This window comes from Parasteatoda tepidariorum, chromosome 8 (genome assembly GCF_982258835.1).
Source record: "Parasteatoda tepidariorum strain Cologne lab strain chromosome 8, Ptep-v5.0, whole genome shotgun sequence".
Classification (NCBI taxonomy): domain Eukaryota; kingdom Metazoa; phylum Arthropoda; class Arachnida; order Araneae; family Theridiidae; genus Parasteatoda; species Parasteatoda tepidariorum.
The window spans coordinates 30,937,248-30,951,356 of NC_141762.1; the positions used below are offsets into that span (position 1 = coordinate 30,937,248).

The following is a 14,109-nucleotide window of genomic DNA, read 5'->3' on the forward strand; positions in this document are numbered from 1 at the left end:
TACTTCTGGGCAGCAGCATAAAAATTAAAGGTATGTTCAAACAGAGTGGTCACAACAAACACTTAGAAAAAAAAGTCTCCTTATTTTTCCAGACTTATTGAATTTTCCTGATTTTTGTCATTAGTGAAATAAATTTTAATTATTAACTTTTCAGTTAAACCTTGTTCTTCTACATAAAATATATTACAAAACTCATAACTTGCTATTAAAATTATCATATTAAAAAAAATAAGACCAATATTTTAAGAAATCATCTGTGACTGTAATAAATCTCAAACTTAAATTAATAAAGACATTTATCCTGAATTTTTGTTTATTTTAACCAGGGATGGGGTTTTAGACGTCCTAAACTGGTTTTGGGCAGGACACATGGGTTTTACTGTCCTAAACTGGGTAAAACTGCCTTAAACTGGGTAAAACTGTCCTAAACTGGCCAAAACCTTGAACTTTGGTAAAAGGTAAAAATTCTATAGGTGTAACCATTGTACACATAATAATTACATGTATCTATAAATATTTGATATTTTTTATACAATTTACTTTAACTTATCAAAAGAAAATATAATATAATAGAAAAAGGTTTATAATTTTTGAAGCTCCATAACTCATTGAACAAAAGTGAATACCTAATCCTTTAAATATAAATATGCTTTTAATACTGATAAATAATGTTTAAAAACATTATTGCATAATGATAAATTATGCAATATTAAAAAATAATAATATTTTAATTGAATAATAATAATTTTTTTTAAAAAAATGCTAAATTTGTTTTAAAATTAACCTTTTATTTTTCTCAAGATTTTTTTCAAAAAATGTTATAATTTCTGCATCACAGGATGATAAAAAAGACATCTATTTTTTTAAAAAAATTGTTTTAAAATCTAAATATGTTAGTTTAAATTGAAAATACAAAATAACTGAAAAATGTATTAACAGTTTTGAAGAGCATAACATCAGTTTCAGTTACTGGTGATGTATCACCAATCACCACTATGCTAAAAGAATTGAACATGAATGAAATAACAGTATTCTTGAATAGTACCTACTATAAATAAATAAACCTGTTTATGACTAACCAAGCACTTAGTCCCTAATAGCTTAACCTGTATGGCAAGGTCAAACTTCAGTGATGTATTATTGAATGAGAGGACCAATTGAACTTGATTACTGATTAATCTTCCTTTGTTTAATGTTTAAATTGAAGAGTCAAACAATATTAATAAAACATTATACTTTTAAAAACAAATATTCTGTAGTAGATTTAATTATCATAGGGATGAGAGTAGTCAGAAAGTAAAAAAGAGGAAATCCACGAATGAATATATATACATCCAAAAATTTGACAAAAAAAATGTCATCTTTAATCTTGTTAACTATGTGATTATAAATCCCGATGGTTAATTATAAGATTGTGTGAATATGAATCACATGCATGATTTTAAATTGAGAGAAAATTAATGCCGATATGAGGCTTTTAAATCACGGGAATATGAAACACTATCGAATTTAAAAAATGAGAAAATACAAATCATGATGCGTAATTTTTAGATCACATAAATGCAAATCACGATGCATAATTTTTAAATCGCGTGAATACGAATCCCAAGTCGAATTTTTAAAAAGCACGTATAAATGCGAAAATCGATGTTGGATATTACAACCGCAAAAACAAATCACGACTTTGGATTTTAAGCTCGCGTGAATACGAATCGCTACATGGGGTTTTAAAAGCGAGTAAATACAAAACGCGATATTGGATTTTTTAAATCTCGTAACTAAGAATCATAATGCACGATATTTAAATAGCGTGAATAAGAATCACAAAGCGCAACTTTTAAATCAGGTAAATACGAAAATCGATGATTCACATAAGAATCGAGATGTTTGCAGAGTCTGGACTTGGGATTTCTAAAAGGCTTGTTTGTATTGTTTTTGTTCAGACATAATAAATGAAAATTAACAAGATTAATTGAATGAGCAAATTAAAAGAAATTCACTAATTTTGTTTTCTAGAAGCTTAGTATCCTTTTTAGGCTTATAATTTCTCACAATATTTATACTAGGCTAATTTATAAACTTAAAAATTATTCTAACGATGTACACACATAAAATTAAGATAGAAGCATGGTAAGACAAACCAGAAATGGTGTAAATCAGAATACAGTCTTGTATACAGTTAAAAACAAATTTTGTTCAAAACAAAAATTCCACTTAATAAATATGAACTGTTATTTAAGAAAAGACAATTAGCTATTTATAAGCTATTTTATATACTATTTATAAGAAGAAATTACAATGAACAGGAATTATCCCAGTGAACAATAACTACCCCATCTGTAGGGGGCAACATTTGATATAGTTTCCTATAATCAATTATAAAGTTTACAGTTGATGTGAAACAATTAAACAAAAGCTTACACTACTTTTATATCAAAGAAGAAGAAAGTAACTCAAAATATTTATTATTAAGAGAATGAGGGGGGGGGGGGGATCTTTGCAGATATATGCACATTTTGAAACCCATCTTTGAAATGGAAAATACAGAAAGCAGTTTAAAAGATTGAACAAAAAATTATTATTAAGTAAATGTAGTTATACTTTAGTAAACTAGTAGTGAACAAGCATTTTTGTCCATGTCTCAAATTTAAAAAAAAAATAATTTTTTTAAAATAAAACTTAGGTGATCATTATTTACCCCAGAAACAGAGTGATCATGAATTACCCCGTGTCACCCTATTTGTTTTAAATTCCTTATCAATTTCCGTAAAACAATTCTAATTGTTAATAATTTTGGAGAACTAAAAAAATCCGATTTTCTTTATGATTACGCTTGGAAGCATAGTCATGTCAGCAAATATTGTTATACATTATTAATAACAACGTAACTCGTTCATTCAATTTAATTAGGTATAGTTACGTTATTATTCCTATGCTTCATGTAATCTGAATAATAACAAACAGCAATACTTTACATTAATATCACTATGAATGGGGGATAATGCTCAAAAAATTTTAAACTTCATACATAATTCATGCCTTGGTATTAATTTTCTTGAATTAAATAATGGCTTAAGACGTGTTAGGTTTTGTAAATTAAAAAAAAAATTCTATTAATGGTAAAATTACGTGTAAATTTCGACACAAATCCCATGAATAAAACTTCCAAGAATATCAAGCATGCTCAAACGAAGCCTCATAGACATAAGTTATGACATGATACTACATGAGAAATCTTAAAAAAGTTTCTTGAGATTTTTGGAATCTTGTATTGTTCCCCTAGTATCAAAAGAAATATGCTATGATTTTGCATAAAAAGATATGAGTAATGATATGACAATAAGAGTAATGATATTTTGAGGAAGAAAAAAACATTACGTTTAAACGTAGGAAATACGAATTTTCTACTAGCATTTATTGACTTATTGATACATCTTGTTCAAAATGAAATCACAAAATAAACTGAATTTAGGAGCTTTCATTACTTATTAAAGCATTAATTTTTTATAAAATTCTTAATTACAATAATATCATTTTTATATAATCTGATTATCCCAAAATTAAAAAAGCCAGTTAATGTTCTAGAATTATTATTCATAAGAACTTAAACAGCTAACTTCATTTTTTTCGGTTGATAAAAATGAGAACAATAATTTAATGAGCGAAATTGTAATCTTCTAGACTCAGAATTAAAATCATGACTTGCACCAATTTTGCCTAAAACATAAAGAAAAATGTTCTTACAATATATAGCTTAAGAAATTATTTTTAAAACCGCAACTGAAAATTAAAGAATAACATAAAAGTTAAATTATCTAAGCATACGGGAAGCTTAACTTAAGATAAGGGGGGAAATGGTTTATAGTTAAGAGTAACATTACGAGGTCTAGAAATATATGTTGTGATTAGACTTAAATCAATAAATGCAACGAAGTCCACATTAGCTTTAAACAAAAACAATATAACAGTAATTAATCGAACATAAACGCAACGATTATCCAACAACAGTTCCCAATCTGCAGGAGGGCACAGGGAAACAACTGTAAATCTATTTTTAGATAAGATAATCTTGCAATGTTTATTATAATAATCACTTCGTGGAAAAATGCACTAACAAACGATCGTGTAGAAAGAAGGTTTTTTATCATTAAAGGAACTTAACTACAGTGTTAAAGAGTGATTAATATACATTTTAATAGAATACAATAATTATAAACATATATCGATAAAATTCACATACCTGGGCGCCATTTGCAACCATCTTGTCTAATTTCTTGCCGATTTTAAATACATCTTCTTCACATCCCATTTTCCACCCTTTTCTTTTTAAATTTTTCAAAATACAAGATTGGTTTTTAATATTAAATACAAAGGATGTTGATTAAATACACAAATTCAAGAAGCAAATTTACAGAAGTTTCTAATGAACAACGATATCAAATTTTCCATAAGCAAAACATAGAATAACCGCTATGTTTACTACAGACAGCGCCATCTGGAAGAGTTCGTAATGTTGCACTTTCTCCTCTTTTTCACCTTGTATTTCGCATTCAGTTTACTCAGTTGGCGATTAATAGTGGTTGATTGTATCAATGAAAACAATTTTTTCTCTCAAACACTACTTTTCGTACTCATAATTGCGAAATCCTCTATGCAAAATCGCAATAGTAGATAAAACAGAACAGCATTTCGGAGAAGTAAATGTGGGGAGTAGAAGGAGAGGTGGAAGAGGAAAAAGTATTATTATTCCAAAACTAATTATGCGTTTTCCTTAAGAATTAGGAGGCTACTAAGGTTGGAAATTAGGCTCGGTCCTATTTAGTTTAATGCATAATGCCTTGAAGATTATGTGTTAAGCAATTTTTCGCTACACCCCTCTCCCAATTCTGCAAAAATAATTAAAAAATAAAAAAGAAGAAATTTTTATTGGTTACTTCTGAGATATTTCTCACGTTTGATTATTTTTTTAAAAATGCTTCTTTTAAATGTTAAGATTTATAAGAAAAATAAAACTGCATATATAGCGTATATCTTCCAGATCTTCGCAATAAATGGAAAATTTTAGAACTTAAGATATATAATCTGTGAAAATAGCACTTAACTGATCAAATTTGTAATTTTATGACAATTTTCTTTTTCTCTTTTAAAACAATTAAGTGTTAAGGTATTTTAATGTTCAGTGCAACTAACAAAAAAATTCAACTGCATTTTCCTAAGAAACAAAAAATTACGATTAAAAAAAATTTATTTGCAATTTTTTTCTACTAAATTTTTTTTTAACTTACTGGACTGGAATTGGAAGAACATATTTTTAATATTTTTTCATTATGACTCACTGCCTGATTAGTTTTTGATAATTTGTGGTAAAAGGGCCTCGGGTTTATCAGCCCCAGGTCCATCATCCAATCTTGTTTTTCCTATTTTGCATATTTTTTATATTCACTTTCTGCAATAATTTTGAATTTTTCTTATTCAATTTGTTTTATTTATCGAAAATTTGTTTAATTTTTTCTTTTTTTGAAAACTATTACTTTTTAAAGCAAACTATTTAAATGTTACGATGATTATGAGTATGATAATGAATTTATATTTCATTTTTCAAATTGAAACAGCTTTTTTTCCTGAATCATATTTTTCTCAACATTTTTCTTCTTCTTTTGTATAAAGAAACGAAAAAACTATAGTATATAAGAGTGAATAATTATTAAAATTCGCATGAATAAAAAATGAAAATGTGATAACTAAGGGTATGTTGATTTCGCGAAGCAGAAATAATATATAAATAAACAATTTAATTCTTTTATTTTGAAAATTAAATAAACTGTTTGTCTAATTTGTTTCCAATTTAAAAACGGAATCAAGATTTATGAAGGTATAATAATAATAATAAAACCCATTTTGTGTCAATTTAGTTGGGGAAGAACACTAAAAAAAAATTATTTCTTTAGTATATATCAATATTTAACAACTAAGAATATTTTTTTAGATTACTTTTAAATAGAATTTTGAAGAAAATGAAATATGCAGCTGAAGATTTATTTGATGACATTCAGTAAGCGAGAAAAATAATTTCGAGCTTATTTTTTACTTGAATTTATTTCTTTAAATTAAATTCTAATAGAATTTTTAGAATTTATTATTAGAATTTATTATTATTAATTTTTTTTTTGTATTAGAATTCATTTCTATCATAGTCAGTAAGAAAGAAAAAAAAATTCTAATACGCTCCCCCCCCCATTCGTTTTAGTTTTATTTGCCAACTTCAAATTCTAAGAAATAAATCATGTATTGCTATTGTTGTCTCAATTCTTGCAAAAAAATTTGCATATTTACCCGAAGTACAAATTACAACGGTATTTCACTGAGAAAAGAAAATGAATAAGTCAAAATAGGATGATCAGATGGCTCGTTCGCTCGGTGGTTTTCAAAATGCTGGCTATTTCGAAGAAAAAATTTTATAACTTCTAATGCAATGAAATTTTTATAAATTGTTATTGCTGAAAGAGTGTAAGGTAAATATTTCGGATTCCGAAAATGCTTTTTTTCAAATAAGAAATAAATTATTACTTATAAAAAAATTTAATTTTACAGTGATCACTTTGTGATTTAACTTAGCTTGATGAATAACCACCATTAGAAAACGAATTGGTCAGAAAAAATTGTGTTGTTGTTGTTAATTTACGTCGCACTAGAACTGCACAATGGGCTATTGGCGACGGTCTGGGAAACATCCCGCAGGATGATCCGAAGACATGCCATCACAATTTTGATCCTCTGCGGAGGGGATGGCACCCCCGCTTCGGTAGCCCGACGACCTGCGCGCGAAGTCGAGCACTTTACGGTAGCACAGTTTAACGAGGACCAATACCGCACACCTCGGTCCCTACGCAGACTGATCCAAGTGGTCACCCACCCGCACACTGACCGTAGCCAGTGATGCTTGACTTCGGTGATCTGCTGGGTTATGTTATGTACCGTAACACAAAATTAGTCTTTTCCATACTTTTTTTTATCTGCTTAGTTTATTTAATGTTATGACTGGCGTCTTAATCATAAAGCAGCGTATTATTTTATTTTATTGCCTGTGGTGAACTGTTGAACAGCTAACAAATTTTTGAGTTTAGAACTATAGAAGTTCTACTCCGTAGCGTCGTAATTTTGAACCCGACTCAGAAGACAAGGGAACTCCTGAATCAAGTTTTGGGATTTAAAAAAAACCCATCGTGGGGGACTTTATGTGATGGAAGTTACACGCACTTGCGTTGCAGGTAGAGGGCAATTGCAAAACCCTTTCCAGGTTCGCCCGGTGACAAAGGGATTCTAACTCATGATCTATCTACCACTGAGGATATTTACTACGCACTGGAGCTGCATAATGAGCTATTGGCGAAGGTCTGACAAGCATTAATGAGGATGATCTGAAGATACGCAATCACAATTTTAATCGTCAGCAGAGGGTTACGGCTTCTCCACTTTGGTAGCTTGACGGACGACATGCTTGCCAATTCCAACTCTTTACGGTCGAACAGTTTTAAGGAGAACTGATACCCAGCACCCTCGGTTCCTTAGTTGGGTGATTAAATTGGTCGCTGTCTACTGTCAGCGATGCATGACTTCGGTGATTTGCTGCCAACCTTGCCTTACGATCTGCATCATAGTTGGTTTCAGTTAATGTTCGCTGCTGGGCCAAATCGGCCCGAAGGGATCTCATGATGTTAATGATTTACCGCAATCAAGCTCCTTTTGCCCGTGCTTTATAATCTCTGAGGGGCTGTAAGAAATCTATTATGAAAATCTTATGTATTGTTGCAGCTGTAATCGACTCCAAATTCACTCATAAAATATTTTTTAACCTATATAAGAGTATATTTGCTACAGATTAAAACTGCACCAATTACAATGATGCAGTAGTGCGTATTACCAAAATTAAGCATCATTGTTGTCAAAGATAGTGTGGTGACTTTTTACGATCCCCCATTATTATTATGTTTGTGTACCAAAAATAAAAATGACAGCCTTGTATAACTTTTTTTCTAATGATTGGATCTTCACGTTCTAGGACTCCATCAAAATGCGTGACGTCAAATATGCTAAATCGTTAAATCAGACTATATTTTAGGTTACAAAATTCGACACAAAAACGTACTTTCTCTGAATAAACATATCGTGAGAATTTTTTAAGCGAAATTAACAATTTTTGCAAACAGTTATACAATTTGTTTATCCAAAGATAATTCTTTGCAAAAAATAAATTTTAGCAATTATTTGTGCTTGTTAATATTTTATTAAATATTCGTCGACAAAATTTTGAATTGTTAGGTACACATTTTTTTACAAAATTTTAAAGTACGCAGTTTTACCTGCAAAACTATAAAATTTATGCGAAATCGGTTGAATCGATCATGAGAAACAGCATTTCAAATAACTGACATTTTTAAAAATCAATTTCTCAGGAACTCTCCGACTGATTTTGCTCAAATTTTATAATTTTCTATGTGAAATTATCCTCCTTAAAATGATGCATCAAATTGTATACCTTACAATTCAAAATTTCTTCAATTATTATTAAATAAAATAACAAAAAATTAAAAAAAATATTTATTAAACTTTATTTTTGCCTGGAATTATCTTTGGATAAACGAATTTTATAATTGAGTGCAAAAATTTTTCAATTCGCTAAAATTTTCAAGGTAGAACGAAATACGCAAAAATTAAAATTAACATTAAAGGGAAGAAACCTTGGAGCTCTCTCTTGATCAAACAATGGGGACGATATTTCCCAGATTGTGGCTACCCCCTATATTTTGGGGATAAGAAATCCGAATCCATCGAGAAAAAAAAGATGAGTTATTCAGAAAAAGCACGTTTTTGTGTCTGATTTCGTAACTTCAAATATCGTCTGCGATTATTAATTAGCATATTTGATTTGATGCCACTTAAGCCTTTTTTTTCCATAACCGTTGTTGAACATCAGACCCAATTTTTGGGTTTACGACTACTAATGTTCTACTAGGTAGCCTTGTAATTTTGATCCCAATACAGAAGACAAGGGAACTCATGGATTAAGTGTTGGGAGAAATTTGTCTTCGTGGAGGACTTTTTGATGGAACAAACTCGCATTTGCGTTACATGGAGAGGAAGACCACGAGAACCTCCCATGGTTAGCCTGACGGCAAGGGGACTCTAACCCATGATCCGTCTACCATTGAGGATATTTCACGTCAGTACTGTCGTCGGCGCAAACTGGATGCGGAATTCGTATTGACCAGCGATCGCCGGAATCGAACCCCGGTTCGCCTCATTGGAAGGCGAACGCTCCATCTCCTGAGAAATCGCGGCTCTCACTTAAGCCTTTAAGATTAAGTCCTAGAGCGTGACAATCTGATCATTAGATCAAAAGTTATTCAGGGTGGTTCATTTGTTTTCTTGTTTTTAGCGCAATGTACATTTTCTCTACTTATTTTGATTTTCAGTTCATAACTTATTTATTTATTTCAATTCGAGCTTATTACCAAAGTTAATTTAGTATCATTGACGACAGTAATAGTTTGACGATTTTTTAAGATCTTTTAAATGAATTAGTAACATTTCTCCATTAATATTTAGTACATAGCTTATTATTTTACATCAATTAGTAACAATTACGAAATTTATCATTGGCTTCAACAATAACATTGGTGCTTTCTTTATGTTTATCCTCAATGATTTAGTGACTTTTCTCCATTAAGTTTGCTTTTTAGTACATAGATTATTATTTTACTTCAATTAGTAATTAACCAAAACTAATTATCATTGGAATCAACAATAATATTGATGGTTTTTAGGCTTATCCTCAACGAATTAGTTTCATTTCTGCATCAATTTTACTTTTCAGTACAATTTTTTTTTTAATTATTTTGATTACTTTGGTATTATTTTTGGTTATGTGTTATCTTTAAAATGTTTTAAAAAACTGAATCCTCTATAGTTTATTTTAAAACAATGGCTTCCGCTAAGCCAGTGATAAAGTTACATTTTTAAAATGACCATGAATTTAAATTATAATTTAAAAAATCAAAGATAGAGCTTAGTAATTTGTTCACAATTTTACTAATTTAGATTCATTTTGAATCTCGAACTTTTAGAATTTACGGTATACCCACAATCCGGTATACAGACACACAGATAGAAATACCCATACTCACTCATTCTTTATTTTTTAACATGTATGGATTATTTGCTGCCCTTCTCAGTGACTTTACATTATTAGATTAAGTAAAACACATTTTTAGTAGTTTATCTTATTAAATATAGACTAACTGTATTCAATGTCATCTGGCATAATGCTGTTACTCGAGCAAACTCATGATTTTTAAAACTTCTCACAATCAAGCTACTTTCTCCTGTACTTAAATGTATTTAAATGTCTTCGGGGGATCGACAGCTGGTGCTGCTGCAATCGGCTTCAAATTTACTTATAAGATATTTTGTACCTATATAAGGGTATGCTTGGTACCTATTAAAACTGCACCAATTATTCAATTATTGCCATGATGTCAGTAGTACCTATTACCAAAATTAAGCATCAATAATAAAGGCGACTTTCTACCCTCTTTTAAACAAGTAAGTAACATTTCTCCATCAATTTTTCTTTTTAGTATACTGCTTATTTTTTACTTCAATTTGTAACCGAAATTAATTATATTGATTATAATTAAAAATAATTAATTATATTATAATTAATTATATTGATAAAATCACCAAAAATAATTATATTGACGTCAATAGTAATATTGGCGTTTCATTTCGTTTCTCCTTAATGAATTAGTACTATTTCTTCCTTAAATTTGCTTTTCAGCTCAAACCTTTTTTTTTTCTTCTCAAATTTCAATAAATGTTGATTTTAAATTATTTAGTTTTATAGCAACACGCTTAATAGCCCAACAATAAACAAAATAAACACGGTGTTTAAGATAGTCTTGAAAATCTTAATTTGGTGACGTTGTCCCCTTATGCTATTCGCGATCGCAACGAACTATAGGGGGCGTTGTTGTATGAGACTAATACCTGCGATTTCTATATGAACAGTCATTCAGTTACTCTAGAGACGTCGTTAATGTAGCACGTAGCATTACAACGTTCCTTCTTTATTGTGGCTAATTAAATTTAAAAAAGAAAAATGCTTGATATTCTTTCTTATGCAAACGAAAACAAAATGGTATCTCTTTTTATTAGCGAAGGAATATACAAAACACATCGGAAAAATATTTGTACAGTCGGCAAAAAAAAAAAGATATCACCCTGAATAACTTTTGTTCTAATGATCGGATTTTCACGATTTAAGTGTCAATCTTAATGGTTCCTGGGGGTGACCTCAAATATGCTAATTAATTAGTGCTAACTATTAATTAAGTTACGAAATCAGACACAAAAACGTACTTTCTCTGAATAAACATGCATTTTTTTTTACATATTTGGAATCCTGACCCTTAAAATAGGGGGGGTAGACAAAATTTCGAAAAAAATGGGTTGTAAATTAGGTCGCAATAAGGATTTATATATCTGACGATGGTTTAAAAATATGCCAAATTACCTCGCCATAGAAGGGGAAATAATTTATAACAACCATAAAGAAACTGAATGAATGACAAGATGGGAAAAGATAGTGCTTCTCGTTGCTAAGCAACCAAAAGAATTTTTCGCGTTGCTTTCTGGGCTTTTTTTTTTTTTTTTTTTAATCTCCTTTAAAAAGGAAATTTAAATAAATTAATAAATTATTTTTGATTCTCCAAGATTATAGAATCTTTGACTTTTTATCTGACATTATTTATTTTTTTAAAGCTGTTTTAATGTAATTTGTAGGACAGTTTTGAATTAAAACCAATTTTCATAAGTTATCATAAATTTATGAAGAGTTGTAGGGTTAAATGCTTTTGCCCCTCACTTCGAGTTTCTTAGGAAAGGAAAAAAAAGTGATCAAGCAAAGGTGGACCTGAAAAAAGATAGCTATTCTGATGCATAATCGCAAAATTTTATAGAAATCACGGTATTTATTTTCGATAAAATTGTAAAACTTAATAAAGTTTATATGGCATTTTAAAAGCATTTTGATATATATATATATATATATATATATATATATATATATATATATATATATATATATATATATATATATATATATATATATGTATATATATCAATATTATAATAAATAAAAACAAAAAAAAAACACGAAGAAAATTACGAGTTGATGTTATTTACACACTCCTTTCGTTAGTTCTTTAAAAAACATGATTAAAAGAAAATTAGGTTTATAATACCCTTAATTAAACAAGAGTAACAATTGTTACAGTTTTTACAATACTTTTTCAACTCTGACACTCTTTTCATGAGATAACTTCTTTTGCCAACGATTTTGTCCCTTTTTTTTTGTTAATTGAAACCAGCTTACGCATTCTTGTAATTTTTACATTTTATCTTTGAAATTTCAATCTCGAAAGACATGCATGAAGTGACGCCTAGTCCAAAGAATCTAAGTTAAATAGTTGTAAGGCCGATTATTACGAAAACAATTAACTACTCTGGTTCAATGAAACAATTACAGTAAAACTTGTGTAAGTTGATCACTTCATGTGCATTGTTTTAGTGGCCAACGTAGACAAGTAGTCAACTTATAGAAGGGGTGGGACATTGTTTACTTTTTCGTTTCCTACATGTTGCTATACATTAAAATTTTTTTTTTACTTGACTTAAAAATTTTATTTAGCAAATGGCCAAATGAATATCTCAAGAAATGTGTTTAAACCTAAACGAACTTCAATTTGTTACACAGAAATAATTTTAATATTTAACTAACTTTTTAAAAAAAATTATTTTGTTAGTTATGCATGTGAAGTGTTTAATAAAAATAATTTCTTAAAATATCAGAACACGAAAACATTGAAAACTTTAACAAAACAAAATTATTTTAACACTTCAAAATTTATTCTGTTATTACTACACATATAAGCCTATTTGCTCACTATTGCAACTGGAAGAGCAACTTTTCAACTAACACACCTGTTTTCAATGAATGGTCAAAAGCTGAGTCCCTACAGTTTCCCCAGATGGTCAACTCACAAAAGGGTTTAGATTAGCTTTTTACACTATTTCACCAAACAAGTGAAATATTAACATACATTGCAAAATGACAGAAACTTTTCTGAATTTTTTTTTCTGGTCAACTTATGAGGGTTTTAGAATAGAATTTCATAATACTCCTAGACAAAATTAACTTATTTCTGTGGTCAACATACAAGATAGACAGGTGGTCAAGTTACAAAGGTTTTGCTTCTTTATTATGTAGGAAAATTTCCGTTCTTGATAATTGAGGTCAACTTATTCAGATGTAAAACTTACAAGTGTGGTCAACTTGGCAGGTTTCACTGTATAAATAAATCATTAATATTCTTGTTTTTTTATTACGAAATATTAGGAATTTGTTTACATAATTTCTTCAAAACGTGTGTTAAAACTATGATTATAAGTTATTTAAGAAGAAGAAAGTCAAATGGAGTAAAAGAACAATTTTTGAGATGATGATTCTAAAAATAGCACGTTTTTCTAATCTTTTTACAATTTTTTATTTTAGTAGTTGTTTAACAAAACAAGGCATATCAAACATTTTCCTGATATAGCAATATTTTTTTGAACTGTGCAAAAGTTGAGAAATCATACAAACAACTTTTAAAGCAAATATTTTCAACTTTTTAAGACAAAAGGGTTAGCGCACAAGATTTTCTTTGAATGTTGAATTAAAATTGCATGCCCATAGTTTTTTTGTTCATTTAAAAAACAAAACAATCTGTTAAATTTTTCCCCTGTGCGCACATACGCATTTACTTTACATTACTCGAATAAATAAGAAGCAATAAAAAAAATAAAATTAATAATTTATCTTCATTTTTCGTAAACAATAGTATTTTTAGTAAATAGTCAGCTGTTCTGCTTCGAATGATATTGTGTGTGATCAGTAAAATATTTTTAATTTCTTAACAAGATTTAATTCTCAGATAGCTGGCAATAATTCTAAGTTTTCTTTCAATAAGAACTTAGCAATAATTTAAAAAGTAATTTTATTTTAAAGAA

General features: G+C 29.0%; 1 protein-coding gene across 2 annotated transcripts in view; it reads right to left on the reverse strand.

The window, feature by feature from the left end:
• TfIIS (RNA polymerase II elongation factor) overlaps window positions 1–14,109 on the reverse strand; it is a 62,474-nt gene that overhangs the window by 18,619 nt on the left and 29,746 nt on the right. The window contains exon 1 of one of the 2 annotated variants that reach the window (XM_016065675.4): window positions 4,241–4,701. The exons of the other annotated variant lie outside the window; for it this stretch is intronic. Within the exon in view, the coding sequence (XP_015921161.1) occupies window positions 4,241–4,309 (69 nt within the window). The 5' untranslated portion in view covers window positions 4,310–4,701. Of the gene's footprint in view, window positions 1–4,240; window positions 4,702–14,109 lie in introns of those variants that run through there. 2 annotated transcript variants of the gene reach the window in all.